Below are 14,252 nucleotides of genomic sequence, written 5' to 3'. Positions count from 1 at the left end.
ACATATGAGCGCAATGTAATTGGCGTAGCTGCCAGCAGCAGGCCCACTACTATACAGCCCTCGATCGCAGCCCCGCCGCGGTGGTATGTGACCAGATGCTCTGAACAGATATTGTTGCGGTCTGAGGTATCGAAAACAGCTGCAGTCCGTGGTAAGTCAACCGGTATCCGCCGGTGGAGATCACTGACCCGAAAGACGTACTGCAGCGTTGATACAAAAGCGTGTTGACGGAAGATCTAGTCAGCTAGACAAGAGCCCTACCCAGTGGTCTGCTGGTAGGATCGCTGAATAGTGAAACGCTCCTGCGAACAAAGACCCAATAATCACTCCGACCTGATTTGCATGGCATTAATTTCTATGGGTGCAACGGTGTTGTAGTCGATAGAGGGGCAGGAGGGGTCCGCTCTCGGTGGCCTGCTCGACTGTGACTGCCCACCGAGACCCAAGCCTGATGAGTGCGAACTTCCGGTTCCGGAAACTGCAGGATATGATGTACCGTGCGTGAAAACGATATTCGGGCAAAAGACCGACGTCCACCTCGGCAAACGTACCGAAAGGCTTTCGAAGCACCAGATTGGTGCGGTCGTTATTGAACGTTTACAGCTTGGCCGACGCGCTAGGAAACGTGCGGCCTCCACCAGAAACGGACCTAGTTCCTGCGACAGAGATGGATAGCCAAATGAGCGTTCGGTCCCGAGGGTGTCGATTCTAGTGCTCGATGGTGTGGTCCGCAAGAGCAAAGAGTCAGATATGGTATGTCAGCAGTAGTGGCTGGCGTAAGCTGGGGGCGGACTCGAAATATACTGATCTACAGAACGAACGTTTGGCAGCCAGCGAACTCAAAGACCAAGCTGCAATGGCGTAATTGGCGCAGTGACGGGAAGGCGCCCATATCCGCTTTATTGGAGCAGTCACACCAGGGTCAAGCTTCAATATGCGATAGCATGTTCGGAAACTGTCGCTGTAAGGCGCGTCGCAAATGCTACGATGATGCTCTACCGGGCTTGTCAAGCAGCTGCAGCTCGATCGGATCGAGAGGATCATTATATGCCACTCGATACTCGCCTTACTTAGGCTTCGGGCACATCCCTGTCTCGGTAGTGCTGCAAGCGTCTTCCGCGAGGGATTGATCACATCCCCTCATGAGTTCTTAGCGATGTGGTTCCCAGGGCGCGGTGGCGCCAACCAACATGCTGATGCTCGCAGAGCATTCTCTTCCTTGGCGCATCGTCCAATGCAGCCGCTTCGTTGCTGCTTCAGCGTCCGTGGCTGCTATGCGGTTAGAATCATGCGAAGGGTGATGAACAGTCAAGGTAGTGCATGAGGTGCCACAAGCCACGTTGCCGCGGCTGTCAGACCCAGCACTAAAGACGGCGTGGAAGCCCAACGCCAACAATACAGTGGCGGGCTGGCTGCGGAATGGTCACAAGCGAGCATTTTGTCAATGCCGTATGTGTCGCACGACAGACACGCCGCCCATTTTGGACAGCACCCATGACAGTCTTTCCAGATGCGGCTTAGTGCGGCGTTTCTGACAGCAGCGATCCCGGTCGTGCTCGAACCTTGACGCCGGTCGGCATAGCGACTTGATCAACCCTCAAACTCCAGCACTTCGTCTAAGCGTGCAAGCTCACGAGTGTGGGTTGCTGGCAATTGAACCACTAAGAATATCGTTGGACCCACAGCTAGTGAATCAAGTCCCAGCAATACTAACACTTATGGGATACGTGTCGAAGGACAACTTACCTGGTTCGGCATGCTTGAGGCTGACTATGCCCAAACCTTACCGGGATATGCCTACTTTGCGGCTTGACTGCGGTTCCAATTTCGAACTAGGCCTGGAGGTTTCTCGGCGATGGATACCTAGTACGCACATGAATACTGCCGCATGTCTTACCTGAATAATCTCGCTTCAGTACTGAGCTTGGTCTCTATGACAAGTTGGTGGGAGGTCGACAGCTGCACACGGGACCAATGGCATCAGCGAGCCCGAACCCTCGCCGAGGGTGTGCATGTATTGCTAAAACTTCCGTGCTACTTTCCGACTTGTCGATACGGTCCTTGATCCTGCGCTAATCAGCAGCTTGCGTATGTACGTACGCGACCGTTGGCCCAGTGCAAGGCGAGGGTGCGCCGGGACAATGTTGAACACGGCGAAGTACTTATCGTCATAATGTCTGCACGCCTTCGCTGCAGCTCGGAAGCAAGCATGCGCAAGCGGCTTGCCACACCCGTTGTGTTGACCTCGCTTACGGCAGCTATTGCGTGTGGCCCGTCACCTGAACCACGAGCGTGGTGGAATAGTGGATGCTTCTGCGCCACCATTTTGACTCTCGTAACGGTCTCCTGTGTTTCCGTGTGTGGCCGAAATGGTTCGGGCAGATCGGCAGAGTCTAGAGTAACATGTGGAAGCCACGTGAAGGCAGGGATGCTGACCCCAGCCAACAGTGAGCGAACCATCAACACGCGAGGAGGATTGTGTGGAGGCTGCATCGCCCTGCATCACTATTTTGCTGCATGCTGAGACGAATAGGAGTAACAACGAGGCACCCTGATCGACCCTAACTGCTTCCGTCTCCGCCACCACTATCGGTGGCTGTCGTGCTTGCTGTCTATGCCTATAACGGATGCGCAGCACGTCAAGGCATGGCTCGAACACAACCTTTGCGACAATGTGTTGGACGCGTGCTAGATATGCTGCGGACCGTCGCCACGTGTGTCTTCATGGCTGCCACAGCATCTACATGGTGGCTTTCACATCGCCTTGCATACTTCGTGGCTTGGGGCAATACTTGACTACCTTACAGGTCACAATCCCAGAATCCCTTGAGCGTGGCCGTGTAGCCGGCACCTTACGACCATTGCATGCGCCTAAGCGAGATTCTTCGTACCCAGCCGTTCATCGTACATTCGAGGGTCATATCGCTGTCTGCATAGCCTGCGGTCGCGTAGGAGGTTTACACGTCAGATCTCCGTCCGCATAGAGGCGAATATACGACGATAATCACATGCTTTCCACAAGGACGCACAGCAAGAATATGACCCGTCGGACTGATGCAAGCCACAATTGCACCAAAAGCTGTTGCGATTAATGCTACACTTATCAACCGTACGCACAAGTAGAATATGCAAGCCGGCGCGCCGTGTGGGTTGAGTTGGGGGCGGTGTGTCTTGTATGGCGCCAGGAGCACCCACACTCTACACAGGATGACTCCGTGCGCTCTTCCTCTGCACGCTCGAAGCTGGGCGCCGCAGATGGGACGTAACATCGCACTTCCAATGTTAGGATCTAACTGACTCGAAATCTAACTAGATGGGATCGACTCTAAACCACTTGTGGCACCAAAGATGCGTGGACAGCCTTGCACTACTTCCTCTCGAAAGCCGCCTCGCGCTTCGCCGTGATGTCCTCGTGCTCGTCGCAGTCCACCTCTTCTACAATTCCGCTCGCGAGGTCGTAGATTACGCCATGGACCTGCATGCCACGGCTTCTCATCGCATCAATGATCGTCGGCATTCTCCGTAGCACATCGACGCCAGCCTGCACGTTGAGCTTGCTCATGTAGGTGGTCTTCTCAGCACCTTCCAGCTTCTCTAGTTCATCAACATGCTGTTCGCGTAGGACCCGCATTGGCTGCAGCCAGATATCAAGCGGGCCACCAAGCTTCATGTTCGCTAGACACCCTGCAACACCGCCGCAGCTTGTGTGTCCGCACAGGACCACGTGCTTGACTTTGATGTGTGCCACGGCATATTCGACGACCGAAAGCAAACTTAGGTCGGTGGGGCTGACGATGTTGGCGATGTTGCGGTGGGTAAACACATCGCCAGGCTTAAGGCCCAATACAGTGGTCTCAGGGGTCCTCGAGTCACTGCATCCTAGCCACAAGATGGCTGGAGCCTGACCTTTGGCGCATGTTGGGAAGAAGTCAGGGTCAGACTGGCTGACTTTCTGGGCCCATTGCTGGTTGCTCTCGAGCGCCCGTTTGAAGGCAGAGTCTGCCAGCTTCACGGTTAGCTGTGCCTGATCTGTAGCATGATCGACAAAGCGTACGGTGTTGAAGTCGGCGAGTCGATGCTAGCAGGGAGCTTGAAGTACATTGATGGACTCTCACCGACTGCAGAGCTCGTCTGATTGAGGGTAAGAGGAACATCTCTACCTACCAGCTTGCCCCGCCATTCCAATCTCCCCTTTTGAGTCTAATTTGCGTGTATAGTTTACTGTTATATGATTCGAAGGAGTGCTCTTACTTAGTATGAAGGACGAATTTATCGCAGACTTGAAAGCCGTTGACGAACATAGCTTACTTTTGGCGGGTTCAAAGGTTTATCTCCCGCTCCACAGCCATTGGTGGCGGGGTTTCTTTGAGTGGCCTCTGCTCGGAGATCTCGCAGCTCGAACCCTAGCTTGATGGTGCTGATCTCCCTGAACATCGACCATCTCCATCTGAGTCTGCTTCCTGTGAGGGAATTGCCAACTCGTGTAGGCGGCACTGTTCGTTGCTCACTTGCGAAGCCTGCCACTAAGACAGCGTTGACAGGCTCTGACGGTGAGACTTCAGTAGTCTTCGTCTGACTCTGCATCACCATTCTGTTCCGTTTAGCAGAGTTCGCCTCATGTTCTATAATCGGAAGCAACATTGTTCCTCTGCAAACGCTGAAAGCGCACCTGTAGGAGTTGGTCTGGCGGCATTGGTACCGCAGCACAACCAAGTACCCGCCCTCAGTGATTACTCAGATTCAACGCGCACAAGCCTGTGCAATTAAAAACGAACATTCGCTCGGTATACAGGTTGGCACGTCTTGCCCTGCGACTGCAAGATCTGTACCCTCTCCCACGGTAGATCACGAACGCTATAATTCCAGTGGCAATAGGCACCATGTTCCGCACAACTTTCCACAATACCGTCACGGATCCTATACCCGTCAACGTGGACAGCAAAGGGGTTGTTGACCTTCTCCACGACCATTCGTTCCTCATTACTATGTCTCCAATCGTCACCCGTCACAGCGAAGTCAGCCGCGATCCCGTCACGCAGAAGGTGACATACGATGTTTGGGAGAATCTGGATCTGCTACCCTTCGGACTGTGGAAGTACGAGCTGCGCTTTACTGCTGCCTTCGAGAACAAGGCAGATGGAGTGATCACTCACATAGAAGCGCCGATGGGCTTCCAGTCAAAGGCTGATTATACGGTCCGTGGCAAGCAAGGCTTTGAAGAAAGTGGCGCAATGGAGTTGAACGAGGCAATTGAGAGCAGTTGCTCCCATATCTTCAGGCCGTTCGTTGAATGGACCATGGTGCCCGTGAGGCGGAAGATGCATGCGCAAATCATCGCACGGGCCCACGAGATGCAGCATGGCATACAAAGCTGAGGCGATATCGCAGGCTCTTGTGATATGTACACCGTCTTCAGAACTTGACTGGCATGCTGCTATGCTCTTCGAGATGGCGTCAATCGTGCCGTGCTTCACCTCGCGACGTCTCAGTTCTCATCCTCAACAGACGGGCCGGACCCACAGTTTCATCCTAAGGCAGAAGCACTGCCAAGCCCAGCCCAGCCACGGTCTGTGCTTTCCTCACCTTCAACGCTGCAATTTCCATCTGCATCTGCAACATTCACTTCGATTCATGCAATTACGCTCCGGCACCACGTTGGTCCGTATACGCAGCGAAATGGCGAAGTAAGGAGCCGGCGGTGCACAATGATGCTGTCCAGCTCACACTGCTCGAAGCGAGATCCGACCTAAAAGTTGTCCATGCCATATCTGCCATGTGGTCCACGGTCCCTCGCTTCAGCTCACATTTGAGGGCCCTTTCCCCAGTGGCGAAGCTGTGTTCAGGGTCCCGAGATGGCTAGGTATGCTCAATCCGCCTTCCAGACCTCTTCTTGTTGATGATACCGCAAAACCGCATACAAACTAGAGTCTTTGACCTCTAGCGAGGACTGAAACTGCAATTGCTACGTCAGTCTGACTAGTTGTACAAACCATTTGGACCGCACGGAACTTTCAAGTCCGCGAGCTTTCGCTAACCGGCTTTACCAGGTTCAGATGCCTCCGCCGTGGAGAAGGATGGGAGACTTCACAGGACGCCTTTAGTCCCCCGATGACACTGTATCTGACGGTACGTTTTTCGGTCTTACTTACACGATATCTTGCAATGATGAACCATCAATACGCTAAAATGGAATTACCGGCCGAGACTTTTGGGTCGGTGGCGATAACACAAGGCTTTTACTGACATCCGTCCCTTCGCTCGCGCACTTTAGCACACAATCCCGGCTTCAACCGCTGACTATGTATAAGCAGGTTGACCGGTGTGATTCTAACGGCCGGGTTTATTTGTACACCCACTTTTAGAGGGGGTACGAGCATGCTACCGTCGTGCCAGAACGCTTACCTCATGAAAATGGCTCGGGAGCACTTGCCGCCCGCCCTCCACGCACCAAACGGCTGCTAGGTACTGGACACTTCTGCACATGCCTTTGTTTTCATTCATTCGGACCGAGACAACAGATCGGCTAGCGCCATCATGACGCCCGCTGTCCCGAAGAGCTGCGCAAGTACCTCTTAGCCTGTTCCGATATCCACGCCAATAAAATCATCAAGACTCTCCACCAGTCCCAGCTTCAGGGCGATGCTAAAGTGCCCGGACTGCCAACGTAGTGCCAACAATGCTTGTGGCAGGGACCAGCAAACAGCACCGCAACATGAGAGCCGAAGCTGAGCGTGACGGCGCTGATCTGAAACGTCCACTGAACAGCTCTATGGCGTTCCGGAAGTACTACGGTGCATCGATTGCTCCGCTCACTCAAGAGGGCATTTCCAATATGGTCAACCAGGGATGATCGACCTGCGGGATCAGTGATATATTTCAGCCCTGCCAGTGGCATTGCGAGCCCCTCTCCAGAAGGAAGGCACCTGCTTCGACTACCTCATGCCTTCTCTCCTGGTTCTGCGATAACAAGGCGCGGCGGTACACGCACGAATTGAGCAATAAAGATGCGGTGGCGCAACGATCCGTCCTTCGATGAAGTAGGCAACCATAACCAAGGCGTACAGTACCTGGGTAGCTGTGGTAGGATTTCATGAGTTCAGTCAGGTAAGGCTATTCTCAGCCACGGGAAGCGGCGTCCTTTGATGAACCGGCACTGGGCTCCGACAACACATGAGCCGATATGCCACTTTGCGACAGGCCTAGAAAACCTCGTCCACTGATCGCAGCCGTGATCTTCCCCACCTCACGCATGCAAGTCTTGCGACATTGTGCTGACACATCGCAAAGGCACGCTTGACCAGACATATTCAGAACCCGACACTCATTGGTATCGACCCCTACGTAAAAGCGAACATGCAGGAGGTACGTCTGCTGATTACAATCCATCTAACCCGCTCCCGCATTTCTCTGATGATTTCTGATGACGAGTCTGATCTGGCCTCGCCAATGCAGACAACCATATATTTTACCATTCATGCAAACCCTGACTTATTGCACGATTGTTCTCAAAACACATGCGTTGTAATGAGGAGCACGAGCGCTAACAAGGTCCAGGTTCCTCGGTTGCGTCAGTTTGACCACTCACTACTGGTGAAATCCGAACATATGATATCCGGCCTTCGGATGTCGATTGTACGCTTCGGTAAGTCTGTTTCGTTCAGCACTACCGCTCCCCTTTGCACTGATGAGTCCATTCTCACAAGACAAGCATATGTCCAAGTTGCCGTGACAAGCAGCGAAGACGATCATAGAAAACGGAACCTTTCCTGACACCTTCGTCGGTCTTCGAGCCCTCATTATGCACCTGGGACATACCGAAGGTAGCTGATAAGTCGACAGTTTTTGATGAGACCTTGTCCGTCGCCCATAATGGAGCTACCGGTTGATCTACCAGTATGTATCACAATCCCCCTTTCTTTCACGTATCCTACTCTCATGATGATCCAAACCAATCATCTCACGACGGTCGACATAGCGGGCATAACGGCTTGCATTGATGAGATGGCCTCTGACCAGGCCTTTGGGACTGACCACGATCGGACACTTACTGAGTCTATTGGCGCACTGTTTGTATATGTAACTGACCATCTACCAGACCCACCGTGACGGAGCTCCAAGCGCAGAGAGCTTGCCCTCAATGCTCGTACTAGTTCGTCTACGCCAGTAATGGCGCGGTATAGTCGGCTGCTCTCGAACTTGTACGAGCATTTAAGCGAACGAGGGCAAGCGAACGAGGGAGCAACTTTCGTAGAGTAGCGGGACAAGCATAAGGACCCTTTCGAAGGAAATGCTAGCGCTCACACAATCTCTTCGCATACTCGGTGATAGTGCTTTCTGCTACTCTTTGAGACCAACCTGCAAGGCGCCAAAACACCAACGCTGATTCATCATGTCATCCTGCCGTAATCAAGCACTCCTTTCCACTCTTCGAACAACAATGCTGCCAAGAAGGCACAGCGAATAAGCATCTTACTGCTCCCAAATGCGCGCCAGTCAACCCATGCAAATGCCCAAGAATGCCTCGCGATCAATGCCTCCCTCTCCCCTCACGTCAAACTCCTCAATCATCGCCTGCAATTCCTCCTCCTGCAGCCCTTCACCCAGCTCCCTCGCCACGCGCCGTAAATCATTCACGTCGATCCGTCCCTTGCCCTCCGCATCGAACAGCTCGAACGCGCGCAGAATCTCTTCCTGCGGGTCGCGATTCAGTATCCGCTGTGCCGCTATCTGCTGGAATGCCACGTGACTGAGCAACAATCGCGACGGACCCGTGAACGATGGTCTATCACCTCCTTGCTGCTGCTGCCCCCCTCTCGCGCCGCCTGTGAGTGACGACGCAGACACGCCGTGCGTCTGTAGCATACTCAGAATATCATTCTTCGGCAAATCGAATCCGAGCGCTTTCAGCGCGACCTTGAGCTCGTGGTAGTCGATGTAGTTGTCCTTGTCCAGATCGAAGAGCGAGAATGCCTCGTTGACTTCTTCTCTTTGCTCCTCGCTTAGCGACTCGAGCGCGCCGCGTTCTTCTGCCTCGCGACGCTCGCGCTCAGCCCGTTCGTGTCGTTCCCGCTCGAGTCGCTGCGCTTCGCGTTGTTGTTGCGTGAGTGCTGTGCCGAGGCCGGCGGGGTTCTGTGTGGGCGGAGGCGCGTTGAAGGGAGTTTGCGCGTTGTAAGGGGTGGTGGAGAAGGTGTTGGTGTTGGGTGCGCCGGCGGTGCGGCCAAGGCCGGAGGTGTAGGGGCGGGAAGGGAAAGGTTGGTGGGAGGCCGATGTGGCCATTTTGTGATGGTGTGGGGAGTTCGGGAATGTCTTGCAATATTTCCTTCTCGTCAGAATTGTGTGAAACTTGAATGCACCTCGGCGCGTGTTCGTGTCAGTCGAGGACGCGTTCGGAGACTTTCGGCATGCTCGGCATGACCTTCGTTCCTTTCCGCGACAGACCCGCTCCCGCTCTGCTTTCGCGGATCTGTTTGATGTCATCCACCCTGCACTTGCGGATGCGAATGCACGCTGTGTATATCATGGCAGTACCGGGCGACCTGATACTATGAGAGAGGCAATGTCCTGTGATTGTGACTTTGTACGATGCGACAAGCAGAGCATACCAGCAGCTTGCTGTTCTCGACGACATGTATCTCGATCCGTGGGCACGAAACCTACCTTAAGGTAGTCAGATGCGAAGTCACAAAGCGTTGCCGAAACAAGCTCGACAGTCGGACAGACAGCCGATGACGGTACCTAACGTCGAACACTGCATATAACTAAGGCAGCAGAGCACGACCACGAGCTTCGTCTGTTCATATCGTATCAAACTGGCATGACGAAGTGGGCCCGAAAATGGCTGGCTGGTTCGTTTGGTGAGTACGAAGCGAGCGTGCTGGTTCGGCATTTACCTCAGATCAACTTGTAAGGTATACAAAGATCTGTTGTCCGATTGACAGCACCACCAAGCTCTCTGGAAGAGCGACACCCTACCAAACCTTCTTCCCCTGGCTGCCCTGCTCCACGCCGTGTGCGACATTGGTAGTGGCATCTTCGACACTGTTGGTCACCGACTGCAGCGCATCGCCCACCGGACGAGTTCCGCTGGCGTTGTTTATGGTGCCGCCTAGACCACGGCCTGCGGCTCCCACGACTCCGCCGACTGTGCGGGAGACGCCGCCAACTACTGCACCCAGCTAGGGTATCATCAGTCCTGAATCAAACCCGTGTATAGGTCGAGATGGAATACTTACGGTTCCTGTCACAGTCGTGACGGCTCCGGTAACGCCTTGATTATTGTTAGACATGTTGCCGCTATGGCTCGAACCTGTGGTAGCGTTCTTGTCGAAGAAGTTGTTGATCTTGACTCGGGCGTCTTCTGCGTCTTTTTCGAGGTTCGTCATCGGGGTACACGGCTGAAGAAGAGAGAGTGTCCCGACCAATATGAGCTCTACTTACTAGATGCTGCCTAAGGCGTGGCTGTGTTGCTCTTGCTGCACGTCGTCGTCATCGCCTGCAGGCAGGTGACCTTCAAACACGAAGTAGTCGCGTTCACGGTGTCAGATTGAACATGTGACTGACTTAACTGGCGTCCGAGAGCCTTTGCATTGCGCAGTGGCGTTACCTCGTTGCGTACACATTATGGCTGCGAGGAACAAGCCTGCTGTGACAGGGCGGAGCAGCGCGCCTTTCACGTGCGTCTTCAATTTGTCTCAGCGGCAGCCCTACGCAACGGGCCGCGCCTTCTCCGCTGCTGCTTCATTCAGAAAATGTGAGAAATTGCGCCTCGTGCCTGCCTATTCCACAACCACCACGACCAGTCAACATCTCCAGCATCTTCCCCTCTTGACTCACCAGCAAAGCCCAAAAACACTCGGAAGAAACTTACAAAAAGCCGTCCCTTGTCGATACTCTCGCAAGGCCTCCTCCTCCTTCCCCCAAAGCTCCTCCTTGGCGTAACAGTGACACGTGAGTTGTCGCGCAAACCGGTGTAAGAGCAAACTGGCAGACTAACGGTCGCAGCGCAATCACCTCACTTCACCTCACCCACTCACTCACTTACTCACTCACTTCCCGTCGCTTCGACCCTCGTGACAGCATCTTCGCTCCCAGCATCCACAAGGCAATTTCGGCAAAAGGTACGGTTGCGCGTACTTTCCCACTTACAGCATTGGGTCAGAACCTGCAGTGACGGCGAATTGAGGTCCGGACGGTACGGCTAACAGCGCGACAGGTTACCCGCGGCGAACATGTCCGACGTGCAGAACTCCACCCAGGCTGGCGTTGCTGGTCAGGCCGCCTCTCCCCCCGCCGAGGGCGCGAACGGCGCTCCCACTCTCAACACCAACACCGCCGCCTCCATGTCATCCGAGTACAATGACATGCCCACTCCCACCTCCGCCGCTCCATCCACCGCTCACCCGAACTCCGCTTCTCTGTACGTTGGCGAGCTCGACCCGTCCGTCACCGAAGCCATGCTGTTCGAGCTCTTCTCCTCTGTTGGCCAGGTCGCGTCCATTCGTGTCTGCCGTGATGCCGTCACCCGTCGCTCGCTTGGCTATGCTTACGTCAACTATAACAGCGCCAACGACGGTGAGCGCGCTCTCGAGGAGTTGAACTACACTCTCATCAAGGGCAGGCCTTGCCGCATCATGTGGTCGCAGCGCGACCCGGCTTTGCGCAAGACTGGCCACGGCAACGTTTTCATCAAGAACCTGGATGGTGCCATTGATAACAAGGCTCTCCACGACACCTTTGCCGCGTTTGGCAACATCCTCAGCTGCAAGGTCGCCGTCGATGAGCTGGGCAACTCCAAGGGCTACGGCTTCGTCCATTACGAGACCGCCGAGGCCGCCAGCCAAGCTATCAAGAGCGTCAACGGCATGTTGTTGAATGAGAAGAAGGTGTTCGTTGGTCACCACATCCCGAAGAAGGACCGCATGAGCAAGTTTGAGGAGATGAAGGCCAACTTCACCAACATATATGTCAAGAACATTGAAACTGAGGTCACGGACGATGAGTTCCGTGAGCTGTTCGAGAAGTACGGCGAGATCACTTCCGCTTCGCTTGCCCACGACAACGAAACTGGCAAGAGCCGCGGCTTCGGCTTTGTGAACTACATCAACCACGAGGATGCTTACAAGGCGGTTGATGAGCTCAACGACAGCGATTTCCATGGTCAGAAGTTGTACGTTGGACGCGCCCAGAAGAAGCATGAGCGCGAGGAGGAGTTGCGCAAGCAGTATGAAGCGGCGCGCCAGGAGAAGAGTGCCAAGTACCAGGGTGTCAACCTATACGTTAAGAACTTGGCGGATGAAGTCGACGATGAGGAGCTGCGCAAGATCTTTGAGGCATACGGTGCCATCACTTCCGCCAAGGTCATGCGCGATGTTACGCCGCTTGACAAGGCGGAGACTGATGCCAAGGAGAACAAGACCGATGACAAGGAAAAGCAGGTGGATGGCGAGCCGACGGAAGACAAGAACGGCGAGGAGCAGGAAGACATGGAGGAGCTTGAGAAGAAGATGGACACGGTCACTATCGGTGGCGAGAAGAAGGTATTGGGCAAGAGCAAGGGCTTTGGCTTTGTCTGCTTTTCCAACCCGGACGAAGCGACCAAGGCCGTCACCGAGCTCAATCAGAAGATGATCCACGGCAAGCCACTCTACGTCGCTCTGGCCCAGCGCAAGGAAGTCCGCAAGACGCAGCTCGAAGCCAGCATTCAGGCACGCAACCAAGTCCGCATGCAGCAGCAGGCCACTGCCGGCGGTCCGATGGCGCCGCAATTCATGCAGCCGCAGATGTTCATGGGCCCCAATGGTCAGCCGATGATGATGCCCGGAGGCGGTCGTGGTGCCGCGCAGATGCCGTTCATGCCTGGCATGCCCGGTGCCGGCGCCCAGCGTGGTGGCTTCCCTGGTATGCCTCAGCAAGGCGGCCGTGGTGGGCCTCAGGGTATGTCACAAATGCCTCAGATGCCTCAGATGCCCTATGGTCTCCCACCGCAGATGGCCGGCTTCAATCAGCAGATGTTCAACAACCCGATGGCGTACGCTCAGATGATGCAGGCGGCTCAGCAGCAGGCGGCGGCAATGGGTGGACGTGGCGCTGGTCGTGGTGGTCCGATGCAGGGGATGCAAGGCATGCCGATGATGCCTAGTATGCCACCGCAGATGATGCAGGGCGGTGGCGGCGGCGGAATGCGTGGTGGCTTCCCAGGTCAGCAGCCGCCGTCGCGTGGTGGCATGATGGGAGGCCGTGGGATGGAGGAGCCGCGTGGCCGTGCGCCGAACCGTCCGCAGATGCCGTCGTCGGGTCCGGGTATTGACCTCAATCAGCTCAATGCCGCGCCACCGAGTCAGCAGAAGCAGATTCTGGGTGAGGCGCTGTATCCGAAGATTCACGCGCAGCAGCCGGAGTTGGCGGGTAAGATTACGGGCATGCTGTTGGAGATGGACAACCATGAGTTGCTTGGCTTGTAAGCTTCTCGCCTTGGACTTTCATGTATGGTCACTTGCTAACGATGCTAACTAGGACCACTGATGACGATGCTCTCCGCGCCAAGGTCGACGAGGCCATGAACGTCTACGAAGAGTACGTCAAGAACCAAAGCGGTCCTGGTGGGCCGGAGGATGTTCCTGGCGCGCAGCCGCAGCCCAACGGGACGGAGAACATGAACCCGAGCATGGAGGAGGTCAAGGATGTCGAGGCTTGAGCACGACCTACTGATTCTGAACTCGACATGGTAAAGCCGCAACCTCTTGCTTGAGTGTCGCTGGCCGTCTCGATTGACGGAATTACAAGCGAAGCAAAGGACGCTAGACTTTCCTTGCGTGGCCCGCAAGCAGATTCTTTTTACGATACCCCTTATTGAGCTTGCGCTTACGCTTGGACCGCGAAACATTGGCATCTGATCATGCTGGTATGCTTGAAACGGTATTGTACACTACGACCACGTGCGAGCATAGCTATGTGCTGGTACGAATGGCATCTGTAGCATGCACTCGAAGAGATGCAGCAGCACTTCGCAAGGCTGAGGTGGTAGCAGAGGAAATGATATGGTGGATGGTGACGTGTATGAGTATGTGTAGTAGGGCAATAGAGTAGTGCAAATGGCATGAGCATCGAGAGCGGATAGTGTGATATCACATCACCGATCGGTCCTTTTAATACTGTCTGTATGTGAGGATGAGTTTACGCCTAGTCTATCACGCCTCCCATCTCACGTTATACATGGCAATACGCCAACCCAATACACAGTACGCCGTCCGCTG

At 54.7% G+C, this 14,252-nt stretch overlaps 9 protein-coding genes across 9 annotated transcripts; 5 read left to right on the top strand and 4 right to left on the bottom strand.

The window, feature by feature from the left end:
* Positions 1-402: 402 nt before the first annotated feature.
* Positions 403-1,603, top strand: BAUCODRAFT_422465 (uncharacterized protein). Its single transcript, XM_007676817.1, has one exon. It carries the CDS (start codon positions 756-758, stop codon positions 1,128-1,130), a length of 375 nt encoding a protein of 124 aa, XP_007675007.1. The 5' UTR covers positions 403-755; the 3' UTR covers positions 1,131-1,603.
* Positions 1,604-3,041: 1,438 nt separating this feature from the next.
* On the bottom strand, positions 3,042-4,590 carry BAUCODRAFT_155526 (uncharacterized protein; the record flags this gene model as incomplete). Its single annotated transcript, XM_007676816.1, has 2 exons — positions 3,042-3,999; positions 4,509-4,590. The coding sequence occupies 2 exons, from the start codon at positions 4,588-4,590 to the stop codon at positions 3,368-3,370; spliced, it is 714 nt and encodes a 237-aa protein (XP_007675006.1). The 3' UTR covers positions 3,042-3,367.
* Positions 4,591-4,880: 290 nt separating this feature from the next.
* Positions 4,881-5,375, top strand: BAUCODRAFT_121236 (uncharacterized protein; the record flags this gene model as incomplete). Its single annotated transcript, XM_007676815.1, has 1 exon — positions 4,881-5,375. One exon carries the CDS (start codon positions 4,881-4,883, stop codon positions 5,373-5,375), a length of 495 nt encoding a protein of 164 aa, XP_007675005.1.
* Positions 5,376-6,676: 1,301 nt separating this feature from the next.
* On the top strand, positions 6,677-6,850 carry BAUCODRAFT_121214 (uncharacterized protein; the record flags this gene model as incomplete). Its single annotated transcript, XM_007676814.1, has 1 exon — positions 6,677-6,850. The coding sequence occupies one exon, from the start codon at positions 6,677-6,679 to the stop codon at positions 6,848-6,850; it is 174 nt and encodes a 57-aa protein (XP_007675004.1).
* Positions 6,851-7,027: 177 nt separating this feature from the next.
* Positions 7,028-7,362, bottom strand: BAUCODRAFT_32372 (uncharacterized protein). The gene has a single exon (XM_007676276.1). The coding sequence runs from the start codon at positions 7,303-7,305 to the stop codon at positions 7,117-7,119; it is 189 nt and encodes a 62-aa protein (XP_007674466.1). The 5' UTR covers positions 7,306-7,362; the 3' UTR covers positions 7,028-7,116.
* Positions 7,363-7,582: 220 nt separating this feature from the next.
* BAUCODRAFT_32371 (uncharacterized protein) lies at positions 7,583-8,131 on the top strand. Its single transcript, XM_007676275.1, has 2 exons — positions 7,583-7,642; positions 7,704-8,131. Exon 2 carries the CDS (start codon positions 7,870-7,872, stop codon positions 8,104-8,106), a length of 237 nt encoding a protein of 78 aa, XP_007674465.1. The 5' UTR covers positions 7,583-7,642; positions 7,704-7,869; the 3' UTR covers positions 8,107-8,131.
* Positions 8,132-8,493: 362 nt separating this feature from the next.
* BAUCODRAFT_56393 (uncharacterized protein) lies at positions 8,494-9,057 on the bottom strand (the record flags this gene model as incomplete). The annotated part of the gene is made up of 1 exon (XM_007676366.2): positions 8,494-9,057. A coding segment is annotated over one exon (564 nt), but the record flags the coding sequence as incomplete, so codon positions are not given.
* Positions 9,058-9,499: 442 nt separating this feature from the next.
* Positions 9,500-10,426, bottom strand: BAUCODRAFT_32369 (uncharacterized protein). The gene is made up of 2 exons (XM_007676274.1): positions 10,233-10,426; positions 9,500-10,175 (listed from the first exon to the last, which is right to left on the bottom strand). The coding sequence occupies exons 1-2, from the start codon at positions 10,380-10,382 to the stop codon at positions 9,969-9,971; spliced, it is 357 nt and encodes a 118-aa protein (XP_007674464.1). The 5' UTR covers positions 10,383-10,426; the 3' UTR covers positions 9,500-9,968.
* Positions 10,427-11,211: 785 nt separating this feature from the next.
* Positions 11,212-14,182, top strand: BAUCODRAFT_86883 (uncharacterized protein). Its single transcript, XM_007676520.1, has 2 exons — positions 11,212-13,456; positions 13,513-14,182. The coding sequence occupies exons 1-2, from the start codon at positions 11,229-11,231 to the stop codon at positions 13,691-13,693; spliced, it is 2,409 nt and encodes an 802-aa protein (XP_007674710.1). The 5' UTR covers positions 11,212-11,228; the 3' UTR covers positions 13,694-14,182.
* The last annotated feature ends 70 nt before the right edge of the window (positions 14,183-14,252 follow it).

The sequence above is a fragment of the Baudoinia panamericana genome (genome assembly GCF_000338955.1).
Source record: "Baudoinia panamericana UAMH 10762 unplaced genomic scaffold BAUCOscaffold_4, whole genome shotgun sequence".
Taxonomy (NCBI): Eukaryota; Fungi; Ascomycota; class Dothideomycetes; order Mycosphaerellales; family Teratosphaeriaceae; genus Baudoinia; species Baudoinia panamericana.
Note: the sequence above shows the minus strand (reverse complement) of the source record. Positions and strands in the feature narration are given on the sequence as shown.